Genomic DNA, 23757 nt, shown 5'->3' on the forward strand with positions numbered 1-23757 from the left:
AGTCATCTCCTCTGAAGTCGGTTATAGAGAAGGCATCCTGAATTTTTCAAATTAGCACTGCGGCTGTTCAGTGGGCGGACAGAAGGTTCATGGACAGGGGACGAGGTGCTGACGCTAGCTGCTAAACAGGGGGATATTTTTGTAGTTTAGCCAACATTACTAATGACTATGGTAGCACTGATGGGCTGAATTGTTGTGTTTAATCCTGGATTAAAGCTTAAACCATTCAGGGTGCAGGGAGCACGTCAACAACTGGTGATAAAACTTCTCAATCAAGTTATGAAACAGAATCTGAATTAAGACAGCCCTATCCGTAATGCAGCATAGCCTGGAAGAGCTAATTACAGTGTCAATTGTGACTACATTTCTGAGCTGTCAGAGAGAACAATGCAGTGATCAGGAAGGACAAACAACTAATTACTCAAATTTACAGCTCCTCTATTGTTTGCACTCCTCCAATGTTTATCACACTGTGTCAGAGTTTTAACCCTCCACAAACAATTGCTTTAAATGCCTGTTGTGACTTTAATAGACTCACAAACTAAAACAGTTGATAGGTGACAGGTTTGCAATAACGTGGGTGACCACTACAACCAGATAACCTCTGCTTGAGGTGACGTGAGGAGGATTTCACCCCGACACTAACCACATACCACATTTCATACTGCTATCTGAGTGTAACACGTACTGTCAATGAGGAGCACTATCAAGGGGATACAATAAACGCACCGTGGAGCTAAAAAGAACTGCTTCACACCTTTTAGATCAAAATTAATGCTATTTAAAACCTGTAACCACCTGAGGAAAAAATAGCATGGTTCTCACGATCGCATTTCCTGCCTGTGCCTGTTTTGAAACACGAGTTATGAAACACAACCGTGAAAACAGATTACGCTGGAAAGTTTCATCACAATCATGATGACACTGCGGAGTTATTTAGTCTCGATAGGCAGGGTGAGGTTTCCGCTAAACGGATCAAAACTGATTTGTAGATTTTATGCAGTGGTATTGCAACCCGAATAACAAAATCTGGAATAAACAAGGTATGAGAAATTAAGAGGATATAATTAGCAGGTATTTCAAGAATCCACAGGAGCTCTTGGAGCCGCACAGCCAGCAGCGGTTTGGCCGGCCCTATAAAACAGCACAGGGGTCAGCTTTTACTAACTTAGTTAACTTTTTATACGTCTCGCTTTGGGAGCAGGTTGAGTTTCATAGAGCTCAGTCAGAGGGTTTGTGTTAAAGGGTTAAGTGTTTGTCTGTATGAATCCTGGTCCCATTGTGCGTTCTTTACCCAGTTCCCCCTCCCCCCTATATGCTCTTACCATCTTTTTTTTTGGTGTCAATGAGTTCAGCCGTGGCCCCTGTACCCCGTCCGTCTAATCTGCTGCCCCTTCAACCATCCCCACTCCTCTCTTTATAGCTTTTTAATGTATCCCAGAGCACCGTCTGCTCCCTTTATCTCACTCAAACCAATCTTTGGAGCATTTGGTCTGGATTTCTACATCATTTTTAAGTTCCTTCCATTCCTTATAGTTTGTAACACTGCTGCTGCCTTCTTTTTGTGCTCTACCCCCTTTCCTTCCTGCACATATGGCAGCACACACACACACACACCACAGTATTGGCTGCACAGTCGATAAGTCAAAGGGTCTAGCAGGCACCTGTCACCCACAGCACCACCCTGCCTGCCTCCATCAAACCCCTCCCTACTTCTGCTGAAATACAGTCTGTTGTTGGGAGGAAAACAGTCTTTCCTGTTTGGGTTCAGACTCCTGAAATCCTATTTTGGGTGAATTCAAGAATGCATGATCGCTATGCAGAAGATAAAACAAGATGGTTGGTATTTTATTCTTTTACTCTTAATTTCACGTAACTATATGTACAGAAAATGGGAATATTAGAGAGTAATCTAATTTATTCTGTATATTTTCAAATGTTTAAATTATCTTTATTTTATTTGTATTTTTATTCAATTATTTTAAAGTCATTTTGTAATTCTTGAAGACAGAATTATTTCCAACTGGGGATAAATCAAGTATCTATCCATCTATCTAAACTATTGACTCTGTGGATGTATGAGGCTCACACCTGGCTGTTACATTACATTAGATTCCATACTTTAGGTTACACAACTCTGGCTCAGCGCCTTGGGAGAAGCGAGATAAAGACGATTGTGTGCTCATTCTAGCAGGAGAGCATGTATGCATGCACGCAGCAACTGATAACGGAACAGATTGGAGGGGGGGGGGGTGGGGTGGGGCTCTTCAGACCCTGTATAACATGGCTGTATTGATACCATGTGCACACGTGTCCCGAGTTGATACGGGTGAACCTGCCCGGCTGACAAAGTCTCACATACTGTCCGTGATTAGACCCCATCATAAACGCTTTACAGTGTGCCATAGGTTGTGAGAGGCATGTTAACCGGGTCATACTGATGATTAGGAAACTTGATGTAGATTCATATCTATCTATTCTTATTCATATTTATACACCATACTCTACCCTGCTGTAGGGTCGGCGGTTCAAGTCCCCGAACAGACTTGAAATATGGAAAGTGGACTGCTACTTGGAGAGGTCCCAGTTCACCTCCTAGGCCCTGCTGTGGTGCCCTTGAGCAAGGCACCGAACACCTCCAATCCCCCCTCCCCATTGCTCCATCGGGCTCTGCACGATAGCTGCCCACTGCTCCTAGTAATAGGATGGGTTAAATGCAGAGGACCAATTTCACTGTGTGTGCTCTGCTGTGTGCATGTGTGTGACAATAAAGAGGGCTTCATCCTCCGATTCTATTCTATAGTTTCTTTTATTCTCCTTTTTTCTTCAGAGGACGTAAAGAAACCGTAACTCTGTGTGTATTTGCGGTTTGAGGTGCAACATATGACTCAGCAGCATTAACACATGAAGGAAATATTATTTTCCAATTCACTCTGTAGTTTCACCGGAAAGTGGGCGGAGCCGTTATTTTGTCCAGAAGTGACGTTAGCGCCTTATACCTTTCTAGAAAAACCAACGCCATTTATTTTTAGTTTTATCATGCAGCACATCATGCATGCACTTTAATTCTGAGACAGGAGGAAGAGAGACATATATTTTTTTATGTATGTCAGCTTATAATAAAAAAATGTCTTATGCTTTTTATCTTATATGTATACTGCCCGTTATACTGTGCATATCACAATAAAACATCTCGAACGTTGAATCAAACGCTGAAGTTCTGACCCGTTTCCAACATTGAATTCCAGCGTTAAACCTCAAAAAACCCAAAAGGATGTGAAATACTCAAAATGACGTGCCTTATCATTTTTATCATCCGAGCTTAGCCTGTGAACTTTCCCCCTCCCCCCCTTTATAAATCACAGGAAGGTTACAGGATTGACGAAACATCTTGCTTGCTTGGCAGATTCACAGGAAGGCCGGGAGTCTCACCTTGCAGCCCTCGCAGGCGCTGACACCATAGTGGTACCCTGAGGACTTGTCCTGGCACACAAAGCAGGGCTTGTAGACGCGGGGCGGCGGGGGAGGCGAGGGCGGGCTTGGCACTATCTCTTCTGAGCTGGTACTCTGGGTCTCTATCGCTGTGGAGAGGAAAGAGCAACAAGAAAAAGGAGAGGGGGGAAGGGAGGGGGGGTTAGTGAACACTATCAGATGGAGCGCTGACAGACAAGAGGCCTTAATCGATATCAGTTGGACGGACACACACACACACACACACACACACACACACACACACACACACACACACACACACACACACACAGATCTTAAACAACTCGGACAGCTGACAACATCCAATATAAATCAGCAGAAGAGGGAGCGTGCTGGGTTTGTGTTTAAAGAAAAAGAAACTGCAAAGGACAACTTCTTGGTTTTTAGATGTGCCACACGAAAGACTCAGAACACACACACGCATCAAAACAGCAATGAAACAACCTCTGCAGACGTGTTACATCAAGGGTTCAAGGGTACAGGTTTCTCCTCTTATATGGCATTGTGCTTTCATGTATTTTTTTAACTGTGTTGTCTAAGTAGGGATGCTTGAAAATGTAAAAGCATAAAACACACACTGTGACGAAAGAGCAGCAAATACTGCAGGGCAAGGCTTGTAAATGTTTTCCCCGCAGGTTCAAATGTAAAAAGATAAAAGGAATACTGAATCATTATATTTAAAGACGCTCAAACAACGTGTCAATTTATCGACAGAAAAGCATGTGCTTCTTCTGCAGATTCACCACCGCTTTCTGACCAAGACATATCTTTGTTTACCCTCCCCAAACCCAACACACACCTCCGTCCCTCTTATTCAACATCCATTAAACAGAGAGAGGCCGCTCCGTCTTCATCCAATAAGCAGTAATATGACAACCTTAACAACATGCGGGCTCCTGTATTCTGTGAGCTTGTGCATAGTAAACAAAGGGGAGTCCAGGATTGCGGGGGAAGCAATCCTGGACTCCTGCTGTTTGCTTCATGTAATATGTATTGGACTTTGACCTCAATATCCTGTGTGTTACCAAACAAAGCTGTTTAATCAAACACACAGTCACAGTGGCGACCTGCACCCTGCGGCCCATGGCTGACTAAATAAGTGTATAATCCCAGGTTTCAAATGGAGGATTTATGAGCTGGCATGTGTGTCCAACTTGCGTGGAGTTTTGTAATGTTAGGATTCCTGGATTTAGACATCCAAACAAAGTTTAACAGTTTTTTCCCCAATTGAAACGCACCATTGGCGGCGGCCTTCACACAGATTCAAAAGCTTTTGCTAGTTACAGTGCAAACATTACATTTTGAAGCTTATAACCGAAGCGATGTGAGGACACAAACTCCAAAAAAGCAGGAATTCTTCAGATGTATTAGCTTCAAATAAGCCACACATTCAAACTGATTTTAGATGGGTTTTTTTCTGCTGTGCTGACATTAATGGGAGTTGGGGAGTTCCACTTATTCGGGGGAAAGATAGCAAACAGGCGTTTTTTATTGAGGGGAACTCGCAGGGAGAAGCAAGCTGATTGGCTGAAGTGAAGTTCACATGCTTGGGTGTATGATATCCTGGATGGCCTGGTGAGCTAAATCCTTTCACACACAGGAATATGTGGTCAACATTGCTCCACCCAGCATCATCAGCTCAACAGAAGAGGGATTGGGAAGGTTGACAAGAAGCTCAGGAGCCGCCCGCAGCTCAGTGTGTAAATAAGCCATCTATATTTAACAGATTGGGCTGGTTCAGCAGGCAGGCCCGTAGTACAGCTGGGAACACACACACACACACACTCCATGTGACGGCACTGCGCACAAACACTTCCTAACACAACACACACACACCTCCAATCGCGCTGCACACTGGGCAATATAAAGCCAGGATGACGTTTTTCTAACACACACACACACACACACACACACACACACACACACACACACACACACACACACACACACACACACACACACACACACACACACACACACACACACACACACACACACACACACACACACACACACACACACACACACACACACACACACACACACACACACACTTTCCTATCCTTTTATAGTGCCTGTGTGCTGGTCTCAGCTTGCCAATCTCCGTGTGCATGCAGCAGATGGTGCAGGGGAAGATTACATTCAGAACAACCAATATAAACCAACCTGATGCCCAGATATGTTCAAGGATTCCTGGAAAAAATAACAGATACAAGCACGGTACACCAAAACTCAACCTCTGCAAAGTCTGCCTGTTACCTCTGCCCTCGGGAAAAAACACACAAGCGGGGTTTCAAGTGACAGTAAAGCTCACGGCAGTAAAGCTGGCAATGCACCTCACAGCGACACCTAATCAGGGCCAGGGATATTAAGACATTTCATTTATGAGGCCCAGATGTCATGTGCCACTTTGACGCCAGAGACAACCTTTCAAGCGCTCGGTGTAAATAGGTCAATGTGGGTTAGGGGGTGAAACTTGGGATCACAGCCTGGAGTGACACACTTGCTGAACAGAGATGCTTTTGTGAAGTAAATCTGTTTTGAAATATGATGGGAAAAGGGAAGGAAATGAAGTGAGGAAAGAAGGGAGGCACACAAAGACAGAAAGCCATCCTGCGATTGAGCAATAAATAAAGAGAAATACACACAAAGTGATGGAGCGAGACTCATCAAGACACACACAGCTGTCAGGATTTAACTTAAAGCCCAGAAAACCACGAATAGGAATATTTTCAAACTATGAAAGGAGAGATATGTTTGAGACGAGGTGTTGACATGTGCTCATAAACAAGAGTTATACTATTTTCCAGCACAGAGAGTTGTGCATATTGCAGAAGACAGTGGTGCAAAAAGGGAAAATATGAGGTGATTTTATGCAAAAATGTCGATAAAATAGGGCCTCTTTCGCATTGCCATTTTTATTGGAGTCACTATGGGTCATGTTAGTTCATGCCGCTCGGCCATGATGTCACCATGCTCACATCACACAAATTAAACTTAAACAGAGCAGCTGTTACGTAACATGGCATATTTTTCTCATTAGCGACAAACCATTCAGCGATTTCTGCGCTCTTCTGCCTCTGTGGATGCGGACTGATTACGGCCGTGCATTATTAGTGCGTCCACAGAACCATTCATCCGCGTTGAAGCCTACTTCTGCATAGACACACAGATGTGCCACACACATTTACGCGTAAACATGTAAATGGCACTCATGCCTACACATTTACAGGGCTTTCCCGGAGTCGTTTGAAAAGCCTCATCGCTTGGACACACAGCGCGTAAACACACACACACACAGAATGCACAGTCTTAATGAGAGCACCCATGGAAATCTGGGACACGAGGACAAGAGTCTGTGAGGGGGCTGGCGACTGTAATTAAATACAATGGCTGGCTTCTGGAGCCCTGTCAAGCTGAGGCATGGAGCGAAACAATGGCAGGCCTGTGGACAGGGAGGCAGAGAGGCTCGGCGGAGAAGACAGAGCTACTTAGCCCTTCAGCAGCCCTCGCCCGGGCATTATTCAACACCAGCCCGCATCCAAGCCCTGATCAACACCAAGCATCATACAAGCCTGCCTATTGTGCGAAATCCACAAAATCATACGCACAAACAGTGGAAGAAGTGACTCACACTGGCCTGGAGGGCTTCCTTCGATCTCCTTGCAACATACTAACACTGGAAATGTGTCTGGCAAAGGTTTCCAGAACCTCGCAACCAGTGGTGCTCAGTATCTAAGTACAGTTATTCAAGTACAGGACTTACAATTTTGAGACTTGTACTTTAATTGATCAACTTTTTGCTACTTGTACTTTTACTCCACTTCAATTCAGTGGTAAATCATGTACTTTTACTCGAATACATTTATTAAATACCTTCGGGACATTCAAAAGCTACCCTGAAGTAATTCAAACTAGCTGCACCTTTACAAGCTTTGATAACACATTAATGCACATATCATATTTATTATTCTGAAATGGACCAATCTGCATGATAAGTACTTTTAGTATATTTTGATGCTGATACTTTTCTACTTTTACTTGTTACAGAATATTCCTACACTCTGGTACTTCTACTTTGAGTACTTTTCTCACCTCTGCCCTCTGAATATCATTCCTTCAGCTGAGGGAGGGGAACCTGACTAGACAATAACACGCCCATGCGCTGATGAACAACAAACAGTGAGGAGTTCCTGATAAGGAATCTCCGGTGGGGCGGTGAAACACCCATCGCACGGGCTGAATGATCAATGCCCTTTTAGTTAACCAAACACGAGGCTGCTTGGAAGAGACGGCAGCCTGGCATGTTGTCAGACCAGTCTCGGGAAGAAACAGCTGTCAGGTGAATCCAACGGAAACTAACCTGACACATCGCTAAGATGAAACACCAGGAGCCAATTTAGAGGAGGGTGTGTCGGTCTAAAATTTGACCAGTGGCTGAAACCAAGCTTTTCCTGCTGATTCTCACACATTTAAAGCAAAGGATGTACCAAAGATAATGATTTTAAGTTGGTATTAATTGGTCAAGGGGCCACAAACAGACAACTTTGATCTCAATTGGGCCGGACCAGTAAAATCATAGCATAATAACATCTAAATACTCAAAAGTGTTCCCTTTGTTTTAGTGCCAGAAAGCTAAAATTATCTTACACTCATTTCCAAATCTGTGTAGTAATCCTAACTACAAGAACTGAAAAACTATACAAACTAAAGTGGGAACTGTTAAGGAAGAAGGTGAAGTTATAAACCTGTCTTTTCTGTCATTTTAACACTTTGCAAAGTCGTCCTGTGGGCCGTTTGTTTGACACCGCTATCCACTGTTTACACTCTACACAGTGTATGAGTGAGCAATGCATCAACAGCCTACCGATCTCATGAAAACAGTTCGACTGAATTGACTTAGATCTCTCCTTTGATATTCACTTATCAGACGAGTATAATAAACCCTGGGCGTGTGCGCATGCGAGAATCAAGATATCTTAATGGCTTAATGCGGCGCGGTGTTCTAAAAACTCAGAGCCAAAGCACCGGTGATTTAATTAAGTTCAAGTGTGAGTGGTCTGTAATGCCGCTCTTCAGATTCACTTTGCATACATCATGAGCCACAAGTGCACTTAGAGAGAAGCCGCGCCCGCGCAGTCACATCTTCCATAAGCAATTACAGCATGCCAGGACTTAAAACGGACAAATATGCACAAGGCTGAAATGAAATCTACTCTGATGATGAACTAGCCGGAGCTGTAGTTGTGACATAAGATAGCCTGGCAAACATCAGCACTTCAAAGGCATCGAGACCACAGACCAAGACACACACAAACAGACACAGACACAGACACACACACACACACACACACACACACACACACACACACACACACACACACACACACACAAACACACACACACACACAGGCCCAGCGGCTATTATCAAGCCTCCAGACTCTGCTGTCTTTGCCCAGTGCAGTTTCTTGAGGTTCAGCTCTGGGTTAGTCCTCTGAGATTTGATTACCTTCATCCCCACTGGTTACTGGGCCCAGCTGTGAAGCATATTAATGAGATTTCACCATCATTAGGAGGAAGGTAACTACATTAGCAGGCTGGCTGGCCGGCTGCATTGTGGTAAAGAGAAGTGGAGAAAATGAGAGCCGAGGAGGAGGAGGATGAGACGGAGCGCTTTCACAGCGTCTTCCACTCTGTCGAATCCTCCTCGATCACGGGCCATTGTGTTCCAGTGGCTTCCCTTAGGTTATTTGGATGCACACATGCTCACCATGTGTAAGAGACATGGAGGAACATATAGAGGGTCCATTTGTCTTTCCCATGCAGCGAGCGTACAGGAGAGGAGACACCGCACAGACCACCAGGCTGCCGCATTAAGGGTCACTTTGAAGTCTGCTTAAAATAATGAAGTGGGTTTGCCAATGGAACAGCCTTGGGGACGGAGGCCTCCTTGCAAAAACCCTTGGAGTTGTAGGCCAATGTATCATGCATGTCCATAAAAACGACTGGCAGCAACTCAGAGCTTTGATGTGCAGAGCAACAAGTGAGCGGAGCGGGGCATCACTCATGCACCGCGCTCCACTTCTGCCTAATATTCCCACTTTTTCTTTAAGTCAGGAATGTTGGGAAGCAGCAGGGAAACGATACACACACACACACACACACACACACACACACACACACACACACACACACACACACACACACACACACACATGCGGGAATGCTTTGTCAGCACTCTTCATTTACTGGAGGGGGAAGTGGGGCTGTTTCCTTGCTTACGGGGAAATCCTGCCATTCTCTTGCAAAGCATCATAACAGCTCTGCGCTGAAAATGGATAGGGGCTCTACACTCCACCTTCACACTGATTACCGTCAGCAGAGCCACGCACGCCATCTGAACATGAGCTTGGGCCAGGGTGTGCGTTCGCCATCACGTGCTCCTGACAGCTGTGAGGAGAGCGACAGTGGGGTGTGTTTGTGTTCAAACACAAGAGTGTGAACAGTTATTGGAGGGGACAGGGGGAGGAACCTGGCGGCAGGGCAGACAGGCATAAGTGAAAACACACACACAGAGGAAGGAGAGCAGTGGAGGTTAACATGGAGCGGGGGGGGGGGGGGGGGGGGGCAGACAGCCAGCCTCACGCCTCCCGTATTCACTGTAACTGAATCCAGCCTTTCCACCCCCGTGACCCGCCACTTTCCACCTTCATCTCCCCCCTTTACCTGTCCCGCTTCCTGAGTCTTACATTCTCTTTGCTCTCTAACAGTGACAGGAAGTCCTCTTTAACATCTTACATCCTTCCGTCCATCCTTGCCAAAGAGATTTGTCTTTTAAGGCAGCATCACTACAGCGAAGGCTTTACAATCTGACAGTGTCCGACACGGGAATGTCCATATTATCCAAAAGAGGCAACAAATTAAGAATGAATTACATGCATTTCCCTTATAGATTGATCCTGATTCTGTTCCATGAGCAGTACTCCCACTCGTATCATACATTATGTGTTATTAATCTGTGTGCATGTTCCAGTGAGGGCGAGTTAGGAGGATCCCCCTGCCTATCGCTGCTCCCTCTAACACGCACCCTGTCTAGTTTGCAATCTTCTCAGTGTGAAGACAGAGCATGGCCGCTGTCACTCAGAATGAGTCTTTATCGAGCTATAGAACAGGAACATACTTGCTGTGTTGCGCAATGACAGCCGTGCACATGATATATGCTTTCTAATGGAGTCATAACTTATCTTTTCTCATGCACACGTCCGACACTATGACGCTCACAGAGGGAGGAAGACAGTGGATCAAGCTGAGAGCTTAATCTGATTCTAATAAAAAAAGAATCTGCCGTGCATGACGCATCACTTCCACTTAAGACAGTATGTTGTGGTCCTCATTTCAGAGAAACAGCAGCCTGCTGTTTTGCAGCCATTGCAGATATTTAGGTCTTGCAGGAGGAGCAGAAATTGATGTGACAGCTTGAGTCCTTAAAGGACTGCACAGTACGTTTGAAGGCTACGCTCGTTCCAAGACTAACATTTGATGGATAGCGCTCCAAATTGAGGCCAAATAACTCCCTCCATCCACAGTGTTACGGCAAGAAAAACAGGAACATGAGTGATAGATGAGGGTCCGAGCAGAGGCCGAAGGGCAAGGCGCTGCAGAGCGAGGAGTCTTTCTAGTCTGTTATGACGATCCCTCCCCAACAGCAGGAAATGGAGGGCCAAAAGTGGGGAAAACACCAGGTTGTGTTTAGCAGAAGTAATTTATGGTATCTTTACATCTTGGGGAGGTGTGGAGCAGTTTGGTGTGGGTGGGTGTGTAAATATGTAGCATTAAATGTATGCATTTCTCCTCTTTGATTACTTTGAGGAACCAAAAGCATGGAAAAGTGCAGCTCGTGCAAAACGAGTGCATCTGCCTGTTTGCATACTTGAGTGCGTGTGCAGAGTATGTGCACGGCAGCCTGTGCGTGTGAACATCAGCATGTTCTTGTCTTAGCGAGGCCTGGTTTTTATCAGCCCAGCGGCCCCCACCATGTTCCAAAGCCCTTCTCCAGGGGCCCAAGATAACTTCTCTCTCCACGCTGCCAGGCCTCTGAAATAACAACACACCAGGTTTTCCTATCACTGCTGCCCCGGCAAATGGAGGAGGAACTCGGAACATGTGTGGACAAACTGGGGCGCGGGGGAGGGAGGGAGAGATCTAGCAGAAGGCAGAGGTGAGGTCCACAGGGGCCAGACTTCTCGCAGCAGCTTCATGTTAACCATAGAAGCTGCTTCTGCCACATGCTAGCAGTGGTTTAAAGTAACTGAGTACATTTACTCAAGTACTGAACTGAAGAGACTTCTAAATCAGTGCAATGCTTCTTTGTACTTCAACTCTACTACAATTCAGAGGTAAATCGTGTATTTTTACTCTACTACATTGATGTAATACCTTTAATTACTCCACAGATATCTTTACTGCATCAATAATTGCAATCAGAAGATATGATATGCTAGTTGTAACAGAGATTTTCTACACTCTGGAACTTATTCTTTTACATAATTACAAGATCAGAGTACCTTTCCCACCTCTGCATACTAGGTTTCAGCTAATTATGAGCATTTAAAAAAACAAAACAGAAAGCACACGTATCTAAAAACCACTGGAATTCCTTCAATCATCTCCACTTCTGAATGTTAATGGCAAACAACAACATGAAAAGGCAGCCATCTTGCCAGAGAGAGAAACACAAGTTCCCTGGCAACAGCGCTCCCTTTCAACCCCGGGTAACGCGGTGTAACTCTACCCAGCAGCTGTCTGTGCCGCTGACTGACGGGGGGGCGATGTGAGCTGGCACTTGCCCTGAGGTGACTGGAGATATTTGGCATGAGCTGATGGTGAGGGACACGGTGGTGGGCACAGGGGGGGCAAAAGGCCGCCTGTGTCGGCCAGAGGATACCAGCTCGAGGACAGGCACTGGGGTGTGTGGGCATGAACGCTACAAACATTATGTCTGTAGTAAGAGTGTGTGTGAGGAAAGGGAAATGTGTGTGTAAATGATTCGCTGAACATACAGTTGGTACATGGCAGGGTCCTGCTTGGTATGGAGGCTTTGAATATGTAGCACCATACTTTTCTTCCCAATACATCATCACATCTACATAATGGATGATTTTTTATTTAAAAATATTGTGTTACTATATTAGAAAAGTCAACCCTACTTCTTATCACACTATCGATATGAGATCAAAATGTTTGTAATATTTATTTTTTCCCTATGAATATGTACCTTTGTGAGAATGTGAATGGGAGAAGCCTTTCTAATATAAGTCAAAACTAGAGGCACTTTATGCCCACAACTTTGAGAATGAATGTATTTTTACGGGTTGATCACAGGCATCCAGCAGCTGAGCGACATCACTGATCTATTTTAAGAGATGAGCAAGAAAGCAGGGACCAGGAAAAGATAAAGAGGAGGGAGAGAGGGCATGTGAGGAGAACAGCAGCTCTTCAAATAAAAGACGTGCCTGCTGTCAGGTTTCGCTCCAAGACACCATTGAGAATGTGAGGAAGAGGGAAGGTGTAACCACAGTGTAAACTCCCTTTGTCAACTATCTCAAAGTGAATTAACAAACCCCCTTCCCGGAGACGTACAGCTACGATAGCTCCTGGCACATAACTCAAGATCAAGGTCACCATTGGATCATAACACGAAAAACACACACGGGTGAAACCACAGGCTCTCGCAAACCGGTCCTTAATGTTACCGCTCTGACTGTGAAAATGTCTTCATGAAACATTAAGCCTCCCTTTCACAGAGTGCCTGCGTCGCTTAATTATAGAATTGTGTGCATGAGTGGATGAGTGTGTGCACTGCCCTCATGCATGCAAGGAGCCAAGATGCAGCCAAAGCATTTCTATATTTTTAAACCTACCCAATCCAGAATTAGCTAGCAAAAGCATTTAAGGTTAACATTTAAGTCGGCTGGAGCTCTGGTCTAACAGCCACTTAGAATGAGAGCAGCAGCCAAACCAGCTTCTACTCCCTCTTTCCACGTAAAATAAAAAGGTCAACGACATTACAAGCAACCTGTAATAAGAGGTCAAAGGGTCAGAGGCCTGCATATATTCCTGTGACCTTCAAATAATCGCCAGTTCTGCACAACCCTCCGAATCATTTGTACACAAGCTATTTCTCTAGCTGGCTTTCCAATTTTCATCACAATACTGCTCATATTTATTACAATTTTCGGAGTATTTTGTCATAGTTTATTTAACAATACCGAATGTATACATGCCCACGTAATGCTTAATTATTTTTTGTTGTAACAGTTTGTTTTAAAACCGTTGCTTACCTGTATATCATTTTTATTTATTGTATTTTTTAATCCTTGTGTGAATCTGTACAGTTTTTCCTTTCTCTATCTGTTGCATAAACTCCAGAATTTCCCCATGGGGATTAATAAAGGTATGCATCTTATCTTACACTGTAGGTAATGCTTAGATTAACCCAGATTTCTTGTGAATAACTGTCTATATCTTACCATTTTATCTTCTTTAACTGTGTGATTGTACCGTATACAGAAACTCCTCCTGTGTGTAAACCTACTTGGCAATCAACCTGTTTCTGGTTCTGATATGCTGAGAGTGGAAGATGAGTGCACATGTGTTTTGAATCAGAATGGGATCATGAACACATTTCATTAAAAGCAGGCGAATAAATGTAACATATGCCATGATTCTGTCCGCCTGCGCTAAAATGACATCCACACACATTAATCAGACCCTATTCATCTTTATCGAGCCGAGCGCCACACACAGTGCCTCTGAGTGTTTGAAGGCCAAAAGACCCTCATGAATGCTCCTGCTGGAGTGTTTGCTCTCCACTCACTCTTAACAGAGAGGTTATCTGCCTATTGATACGCGCTAATCCAATGTGACTGGCAGCATTCAGGGCCTTTCGTTTCTTAAGCGCATATTTAACAGTGGAGGAAGCAGGTCATAAATATGGAGGGGGGCAAAAGGGGCTATTTGCATTAGAGGGCTGAAGTGGACTGGTGGAGAGGCCGGGAGGAGGTGGAGGAAAAAAGGGGGAACAAGGGATCAAGACAGAAGGGAGAAAGAGAAGAGGCTCTGGGGAGGAGGAGAGAGGATCAACAGGGACAAGCTTTGTCATGTTAAACTGCCTCTCTCCACTCATGTTCTCCCTCTCCCCTCCTCTCACTCTCTCTGTGGACAACACAATAGTCAATCACAGGGGGAAAAGATTACAAGGGGCTGATCTTCTCAACTTCAGAGCTGGAGCGGGATAGTGAAAGTGAGGGAGGCGCAGCGAGTGGAGTTCGATAATGCTAAATAATCTCACCAAGCCGCTTTCATGTTCTCTTCAACATGAGTTAGAGCTAATAGTTAAACTCGCTTGTAATTTGCCCGTCGCTTCAAGCCTCGGCAGGCTAACGTGCATTCCTCTACTGTACCTGAAACCCATAATGACATCTCTTCCCCTTCATAAATTAGCAAACCAATGTCAAGTTTTGGAGTTGAAAGCATATCATCTGGGACGTAAATGGAGGTATTTGCGAAAGGGTGTGGACGAGAAGAAGCAGCGAACATGCCATTATCCTGTCACTAGTCTGTTAAAGAGCTCAGTGATGCCCGGGATCCAGGGAGGTTACTAGGTCAACGTGGGGGTTAAAGTGGCCTAAAGACCCCGAGGAGACAACTGACATATTTAGAATAACCAGAAGCAGAGGCCAGCTGCACATTGATGAGACAGAAAACAACAAATCATTCATATGGATTCGTACGCTGAAATTACTACCACACACACGTGACTCAGGTGCTACGCTAAGGCGGCTAATCCGACCAAGATCACAGCGGTAGCTTTAAACACCTTAGGCTCTGCACGGCATGCATAGCCGCTGCTCTCCTGCTCATGAACCCTAATGATGACTGATGACACACATTTGATTCAGCTGTCTGGATGTGTGGCGTCAGGGGGCTCCTTAGTGCAAGGTTTGGGCCGAGCGAGAGGAGAGAATGGGTGGGCGGGGAGAGGCAGACTCATTTGTCTTTAAGTGTCAGCGCTAATGCAACAAAATAAAGTTTTTTAAAAAAGAGCCGCTTGTCGGTAGCACCGGGAGGTTAAGTTAGCTCCGTGCTTAGGAGAAATAGCTGATGAGAGCAGGCAGAGTCATCAAGGAGCGCAGTGGGATGTTACTAGAAATTTAATGAAGGACATGTTTAGCTTCCTCGGGTAGGGGCTGTGCTTTTCCCTTCTTCCCCTGTCTCTGTGTGTGTGTGTGTGTGTGTGTGTGTGTGTGTGTGTGTGTGTGTGTGTGTGTGTGTGTGTGTGTGTGTGTGTGTGTGTGTGTGTGTGTGTGTGTGTGTGTGTGTGTGTGTGTGTGTGTGTGTTGTCTGTGCCTCCACAGACACTAATTTCCTGCATGGATCCCTGACCTTTCCACGTAGCCTGGAGGGAGCTATTTGATCATGACACACACACACACAGACACACACACAAACCATTTTCTGTGATATGACCGTCCACCAGTTAGCGGACTGGTGAAGTTGATCCCTCCCTACAATGTCAGTCGAAAAAAAATGTGGTATTTTGCATAGCTAGAACAGAAAAGAAATACATTTTTAACATAAGGATAAAACGTGTTCTAGCCGACAGCATCATTGGTCAACTGGCTAATAGGAACAGCATGTGTGTGTGTGGCAGAGCTACAAACACGACTGGCTTATTGAGTTCTGTCATGGCAGTCATTCATCACTACGTGTTTTACTTTGAAATCCTGTTTTGCCCATTGCTCTAGATTACTTGTATTTAATATTTATCTATGTGCAAACGTGCAACACGAAGCTTCACATACACTCTTGATGTAAAGATTTAATGTACAGGTCTTGTTTTCTAAAAGTTTAAAACGCAATGTTCTTCAAGGAATAAACAGATCATTATTTATGAGGAAAACTGGATTTAAAAACTCTTTGTGCCTCCATGTGTGAAGAGTTAAACATGCCTCTTCCATCTGTAAGTGCATGTGTGTGAACAAAACTGGCATAAAAAGTATGGTTGCATGTATGTACAGGATCATGCGTGCCTCTTATGCGCACGCACACACGCTCACAGACTGCCAAAACAATGAGTGGAAGTAACCTGAGCCAAGCCTCAGGTGAGCCTGGTGTTAATGCTCCCATTTCTCCCTCCTGTCCTCTTTCCCTCTGGGGTCCAGTTAACCCCAGCTGGCCCCTGCGCCTTGTGACTGGGGCCTCATTATGACCCTGAGGGGGACTGGGTGATGCTCACTGCGACCCAGTTCCTCTGCAAGTAGCAGCACGAGCCTCTCCCAGTTGACTCTGTCCATTAAGCTAAGTGGGGCCCATTAATAATGGAACAGTTTCCAATGTATAATTCAGAGGATGAAGGGACCCGTCATGAATAGCGACACACACAGGTGAGGAAAGACTGCTGTTCTTTCAATACTGAGCCGCTCGTAATATTACACATCTGTAGGACAGCTTGTTTGTTGTGTTGAGAGGGAAGTTGGGATGGATCGTAATGTCAATCTGTGATGAATTAATAAACAGCCAAGTGTTGGAAAGAGGACAAACAGTCGGAGAAAAGATGGAGAAGTTACAGGAAATGGGACAAGCTGATCAAGAAATACACTGTGAGAAAAGGAACCACGTTTCCCTAATATATGTTGATGAATAAATCACAAAAAAGCTGGAAAGAGAGCGAAGAAAATTAGGGGCAGAGCATTCAAAGTGTAAGAAGGCAGCTTTATAGTACACCCCTGCACCCTACGCTGTGTAGGCGTGGGTCCTGGGGGAGACACCGATGTTAATACAGTTATTAAGCCTCTCCACTGAAGCCTGCTCCACCTCCTCAACCCTCAGCATCAAGGAGCTCTCTCTCCGCCTGCCAGGCAGCGGGCGAGTGCTCCTGCTTCCACAATGAGATCAAACAGTCCCAACTAGGCCAGCTCAGGGGAAGCCAGTGATGGAGTTTGAGCGTTGAGCAGCGAGGGTAGGTGGGGTTGGGTAAGTCAAGCCCAGGGAGCATCCCAGCAGGCTTTAGAAAACCTAGGAGGAGGAGGGGTAAGCTTCAACCTTGGGGTAGTTCCTGCTTCCTCATTCTTTAAAGTCAGCTGATCAAGATTCCCATGCATCTCTTCCTGGTGTCAGGGATTACAGCCATGAAAGGCTTTAGCGAGCATATGTGCGAGAGCGGATTTTTTCTCCGGCTAGCTTCACATGTGCGTAGCTGTGGAGGTTGATTAGAGGTGAGCGGTGAGGGGAAGGTGAGGTTGGGTGGCCAGGTTACACAGGAACACTTGAGGGTAGACTTTCATGTGCGGCTGAGAGGGAAACCCTCTCTCTGAAGGGATCCTAGTGAGTCACCACGGCAGCACAGTGACATGTGTGCGTGTGTCTAATCGCTGCATTACATCCAATCCATAATTCACACGGGGCAGAGAAGATTAGTGTTGCCACTCCTGCCTGTAGCCAGGAGGGCCACATTTGGGCAGCCATGCAGCTTTGCACGCAAGGTACAAAGTCAAAAAAGTGCTGGTTGGCTAAAGCCGCCGTCCATCTGTCCGCACCGTTCAACTTGATTTCGAGCGAGCTAAAACTTGATGAAGCTGGACAATGGAAACACCTTAGGTTATAAAAAAAAGCTGAATATACCACAGACATGGAGCTGGTGTCTGACACTTGCTACAACTGCAAAAAATGAAGAATGGATAGAGAGATGGGCATGATAAAGACATACGCTGTAATAGGCTAATTAGGATGTGGGATATAGGTCATTCTGTACCAGACTCAATTTGCCGGCGCTGGCCTTATTGGCAACTATTGGATGCGGTCCAAAGCTCAATCATTCGCTGTAGAAAAGTAATAATACCAGTCGCCCAGCCAATCCTCTCCCTCCCCATGTCTGTTGTCCCTCGCCTTATTTCCTCCTTCCATTTCTCCCCATTTGCTCTGCAGTACTTTCTGTTCAATGGCGAAAAGGGCAAAAATCCAGAGGCCAAAAATGACATTAAACCTCCAGAAAGGCTCCACAGAGATTATTTGAAAATGCCAGCACTCCCTGAGCCCCCCCCCCCCCCTTCCTCTCTTGATGCCTGAGATCCTTCCCTTTCTGTCTCTCTACCCCGCTCTCTTTCAGCTGAGAGGTGCTGACAGCCCAGACACAATAATCCAGCTCCAACCGCCACAGTAGCAACAGTGCAAAATGTTTCCCACGTATGGCACGAGGGCAAAGCTGGGTGCCGCGTCGTGGCGGTGGCAAAGAACCGACCCGATACGAGCAAAGTGTGCAACTTCTACTTAAATTGTTGTCATTTTTTCTATCGGTCAACTCCTGGGCAGCAGTAGAAACAAAGATGGAGGACACCTAGATGTCACAGGGCTTCTGGTTTTATCTCTTTGCTTTCTCTTTGATCACAGCGTTATCACTTGAAGCGCCAAACAATGGAGTATATGTGTCAACACAGAAAGACAAAAACTTGACAACTTTGTTGGAAATGAAGCTGGGAAACGGTGACTCGACACACAGTTTTGAGTCGTGCAGAGCCTATGAACAAAAGCCTCTCTTTTCCCTCCTTTCCTCCCCGCCCTCCGTCTTTTCGGCTTACCAAAAAAAGCTTTCCTCAGGTTACTGTCAAAAATCCCGTGGAATAACAGAATGTGCTCTCCGTGCTCTGGCTGCATATTTCCCTATCAGCCCACCCCCTTCCCAAAATCTGAAGGAACATCCGGCGGCCGACAGGACGTTTGGAAACACTGACTAGGAATGAAGAATACACAAAGACATTTAAGTGTCTGGTTTCATCCGGAGAGGAGGGTTCATGTCATCCTCAGGGCCTTGTCTCTGTTTCTTTACAGGCCAGTGCTTTGTCTCTGGGTATGAAACATCAGAAAAAAACCTCAGACTTAAGAAGACAAGGAACTAAGCATCAAAGCGGGTTACATATTTATTCTACGCAGAACAATGAGTGCCCCTCGGCATCTGACACGACCACTTCATTATAGTGATATCTCCCCACCTCCCAGCCGAGGCACTTCACCAACAATGGCCCTGATAAGACACTACAGGTCACAGCGGAGGTTAGACAATACGTCTCTCTGAAATGAAGGGCCCGCTTGATATCAGAGCGGGGTCCCTTTTAACACACAGTGGCTCTATTCATAACAAACAGGATCCAGTCACTTCAGTGTCTTCTCGTTTAACCTACGCGTGTTCGGATGTGCTCGGCTACAGGGCATCTTCCAGTTCACACAATATCACAAACAGGGTTACAGGGAACAAGCGGCCTGTAACCCGAGCCGTCAGTAGAACATGCCGTCCTATCCGTCACTATCGAGCACTTGGCTCTTCATTCCCACCTTCGCCGCACTGTTTGCAGTCTATTTCATCCCGGTCCCAGGTGGGCCTTTAAGAGTCAAATGTCAGATGCCGGGCTCCAGCCAGACATGTAATGAATATGAAATGATTCAGAGGGGCTGTGGGAAAGAGAAGACAGTGGCATCCAGACAGAGCGAGCTCCTCTGTCTCTAAGTGGGACCAGATTGAGGTAGACTGACATAAGAGAAAACCAAAGAGGAGATACACAATATGGATATCTAAAGTTTCTTAAAAAGACGCTTCTATAAATCAAGACATACAGAAACTTGCCCCTGCATGCTCCTTCGGGGCATGTTAAAGACATCAACACCAGGTTTCATGAAAGGCAGGTAAATAAGACCTCCATTTATTGACCGCAGTGAGACATATCTTCTATCTGAAGATCTGCTGGGTGATTAATACCAGCAGAATCCTAGCCAAGGGGGGACTTTGTTGTTCTTTGTGCACAGAGCGCCCTTTTCTTCCTCACATTAAACACAAACATGATCCAGGGCAGAGCGTTTTCTCCTGCTCCTTAGTTACCACCGCTGACCTGGATGGCAGCAACACGGTGCTATTTTCTGCTCAGACAGCAGAAGAACGGCCAGGCTCTTGTATTTTTAGCATACTAACCTCTACCCTATTTCCTCGGCTGTCCCGCTCTTTAAATAGCAGGGCATTCCATCGCTGTGTATGTGTGTTTGTGTGTGTGTGTGAATTTTTTGAGGTGTACACAGTTGTCATCTATGTGATGTTAACACAGATCCCCAGAGGCAGACTGGGGATGGTGGTGGAAGCGACCGCCCAGTGCTCTTGCCTAAAGCTAGTGGCCTGCTGAAGTGAAGGAAGGCGGTGGGTCCCCCACAACTGATGAAACAAGGCTACATTCAATGTAATCACTCTATATATAGTAGATGTTGGCAGAAAGGGGGGGGGGGGGGGGTCGAGGGCAGGAAGTCTTGTAAAATATGAGGAAAAATTAGGGCAGGCGAGCATTAAAGATTAATCGTGACACTGACTGCCCGGCTCAGGCCTGCCATGCGGTGAATGCCACCATGGAAATGGGAAACAGAGAAGGGGGAGAGAGAGAGACAAAGTGGGAAAGAGAAAGGAGACACTTTGGGAATGAAAATGCCTCGCAGATGAATTCTGGGATGATGAATGTCCCTGGTTCAATACCCAGATGAATATATGTGTGTTCCATTATGAGAGGGTGGGGATGAAACATGGAGATAGGGCGGAGAGAGATGGGGAAAGGAGGGGAGAGATGGAGAAGAGAGGGGAGAGCCCCTTCTCAATGTGCTGGTGAGCTAGCCATGCAGAGCTCATTGCGAACAAGCCATCTGTAGAGATAAGTAAAGAAGTGATTACAACAGGCCCGGCTCAATTTCTGACAGTTGACGCTTGACTGCCCCCGTAGAGCCGAATTGATTTAAATGAAGAAACTATGAATATTTTAGAGGGAACAACCCCCCTTTCACCTGAACTGTTTCGATCTCCCTCCTACCTCTGAGTGTGTGTGTCTGTGTGTGTGTGACAGAACAGATACGGGGGAAGAGTGTAATTATTGATAGTGAGATTACGGCTGGATGTCACAATGTCTGCAATCAGCTGCCTTTTTTAAGCCCTGATGAATCAATGACACTGCCTGGATCTTTTCAGCGTGCACTGCTTTGTTCATCAAAGTGGGCTTTGCCGTGTACACAAACCCTTGTTTGGGGATTTAGTGTCAAACCCAACTGGTGTACAGTACTCTCCGCCTGCTGCCTCCAGGCTAATTCTTTCTACAAACAAGCAGGGGCCCAATCGGTGGGGCCTGTGCTTGTGTTCACAAAAAAAAAAAGCTGAATATCTGACATGCTCAACATGGAGTGCCGCTGTAATATGCCACTCTGAGGAGAAACTAAAAGTTGCCAGTCAGCCACCGCATTGTTTCTGCATATCCAAAGGCAAAGGTGAAGGACCACACCTTTTCATTTCACCTTCAGAAGACGACTGAAACTACCGGTGTTATCAAACTAAAACGTGTCTCCCTTAATCATATTGACATCCCAATCTGACGTTATCTCTTTTATTGCACAAATGCTTCAACATGATTTGATATATCACATTAAAAAAGGGCAGCAACAGCTTTGAAGGTTGGTGGCAAGGTGCTGCTTTGGGAGCGAGTGATGGCAGGTTGTGAAATGCTGCCCTGCGGCCTTTCCCAGGAGAGCGGCGGCAGCAGCAGCGCTGAACTCCCTTCACCCCGGTGCCATTACAAACATACCTTGATGACAAAATGTGTTATTGATGTTCACCTGAAGGAGAAAGGAGGCGTGTTTCTGTGGACATACTGATCTCTGTCTCTATCACACACGCACACAAACACTGACTTTCCGTGGCATTCAGGCTACTAAATCACTGTCGTCCATAGCTGTGAGGGGTTATGCAGACGTGGCGGTAGACTGCCTGACGCTTCCCCCCTCTTTCTGGAAGAACCTTGTCTCAATGCTGTCCATCCATCCTACCATTTCCATCAAGTTCATAGCAACAAAGCCCCAGGAGGAAAGGTCATTCCTGCATCTACATGTCCATGAAAGCATCAAGGTCCATGGACGTTTAATAGCACGTAGGAAATAGCACAAGGCTCAGGGACTTGGCATCGACATTAAGGACAAAGGCTCCAGTTCAGCAATACTGAGGCCAGGAATTTGCGATGCTGTTTTACGTCAACAAAGTCACAAGTTGTAGTTTTTATGAATCAGCTTTGCCAAGAATTCCTGAGTGGATTAATCAAGAAATTCTATTTGGTATTTATGTTCCGCGTAATAGATGACCTTTTTCTCCAGCTGTTTACGAAAGCAACCACCCTTCAATGTCAGGACTAATACAAAACTTCATTCTGTTTGGGGTCAAGAATAGCTTCTTTCTGCTCTTTTGTTTATGCAATTCTCAATTCTCAGCAATGCCTAACATAATCCTTACAAGTAAATTCTCTGTTATTTTGCAAGGCCAACTCTGTCCACACACACATCACCTACCGTTTTGTGTGTGTTGCTATAAACAATTGCTGCACTGACTTCAGCCTCAGAAAGCCAAAAGAGAAACCACATGGGTTTGTGCTTCACCAGCAAAGCTCAAACTTCCTTGCTTTTTTTCCCTCTTCACAAGTATCCAGTCCAACCAACCTCCCCCTTCATCACTGCCCAGAATTGCTCCTGCTCATACAGTCCGTTGCACCGAAAAACAATAAAATACCATCTGTTTTTTCTTGAGCCTAGTCTCCTGCTAGGCAAAAGGACTTCCGCACTTAAATACCACATGAGTCAGATTAAGCCGCCAGTCACTTGCCCCTCAAACATAAAGCGTTCGTGTCCAATAGCCCACTCGAACAGAGCTGCCTTGAGAAGACAAACTAGCTAAAGCTTGCTCTTCTCTCTGCCTCGTCTACTCTCTATGGAAATCCCTGGTGATCGCTTTCTTTCGCACCGTGGATAGCCTGAGAAAAAACACAAAGAGCAAGAAGCCTATGGGCTGGTGAGCATTAGAGCCCACCATGCAATCCCCCAATCCTTCATAGCCCCCATTTTTTAGTGTGTGACAGTCATGTGAACAAGGCCATACACATTCTTTCATGCATGAGCCCATAATTGCTGTAAGGATTCTGACTGGCGAAAAAAAAAAAGCAAGTGCATATCATCTGCAAGGCCAGAGTCTTCTCACCATGAAGTAGCTATGATTGTATCCTAGCTCACTGAGGTTGTTTGTATCTGGACAAACCTACGCTGACAGCAACTGGATGGTAACAGTCAAACAACTGAAGTGGCAGCATCCTTAAAGGACTAATAACATCAGGGATGAAGCGCCCATATGATCTGGATTCGTGCCAAGCCACTTAA

The 23757-nt window shown here is 45.6% G+C and overlaps 1 protein-coding gene across 6 annotated transcripts in view; it reads right to left on the reverse strand.

Annotated features, from left to right (window-relative positions):
• raraa (retinoic acid receptor, alpha a) overlaps nucleotides 1-23757 on the reverse strand; it is a 142796-nt gene that overhangs the window by 11975 nt on the left and 107064 nt on the right. For all 6 annotated transcript variants that reach the window (XM_063892643.1, XM_063892641.1, XM_063892645.1 and 3 more), the window contains one exon: nucleotides 3433-3581. In XM_063892643.1, the coding sequence (XP_063748713.1) occupies nucleotides 3433-3581 (149 nt within the window). The remainder of the gene's footprint in view (nucleotides 1-3432; nucleotides 3582-23757) is intronic.

The sequence above is a fragment of the Eleginops maclovinus genome, chromosome 10 (assembly GCF_036324505.1).
Source record: "Eleginops maclovinus isolate JMC-PN-2008 ecotype Puerto Natales chromosome 10, JC_Emac_rtc_rv5, whole genome shotgun sequence".
NCBI classification, from domain to species: Eukaryota; Metazoa; Chordata; class Actinopteri; order Perciformes; family Eleginopidae; genus Eleginops; species Eleginops maclovinus.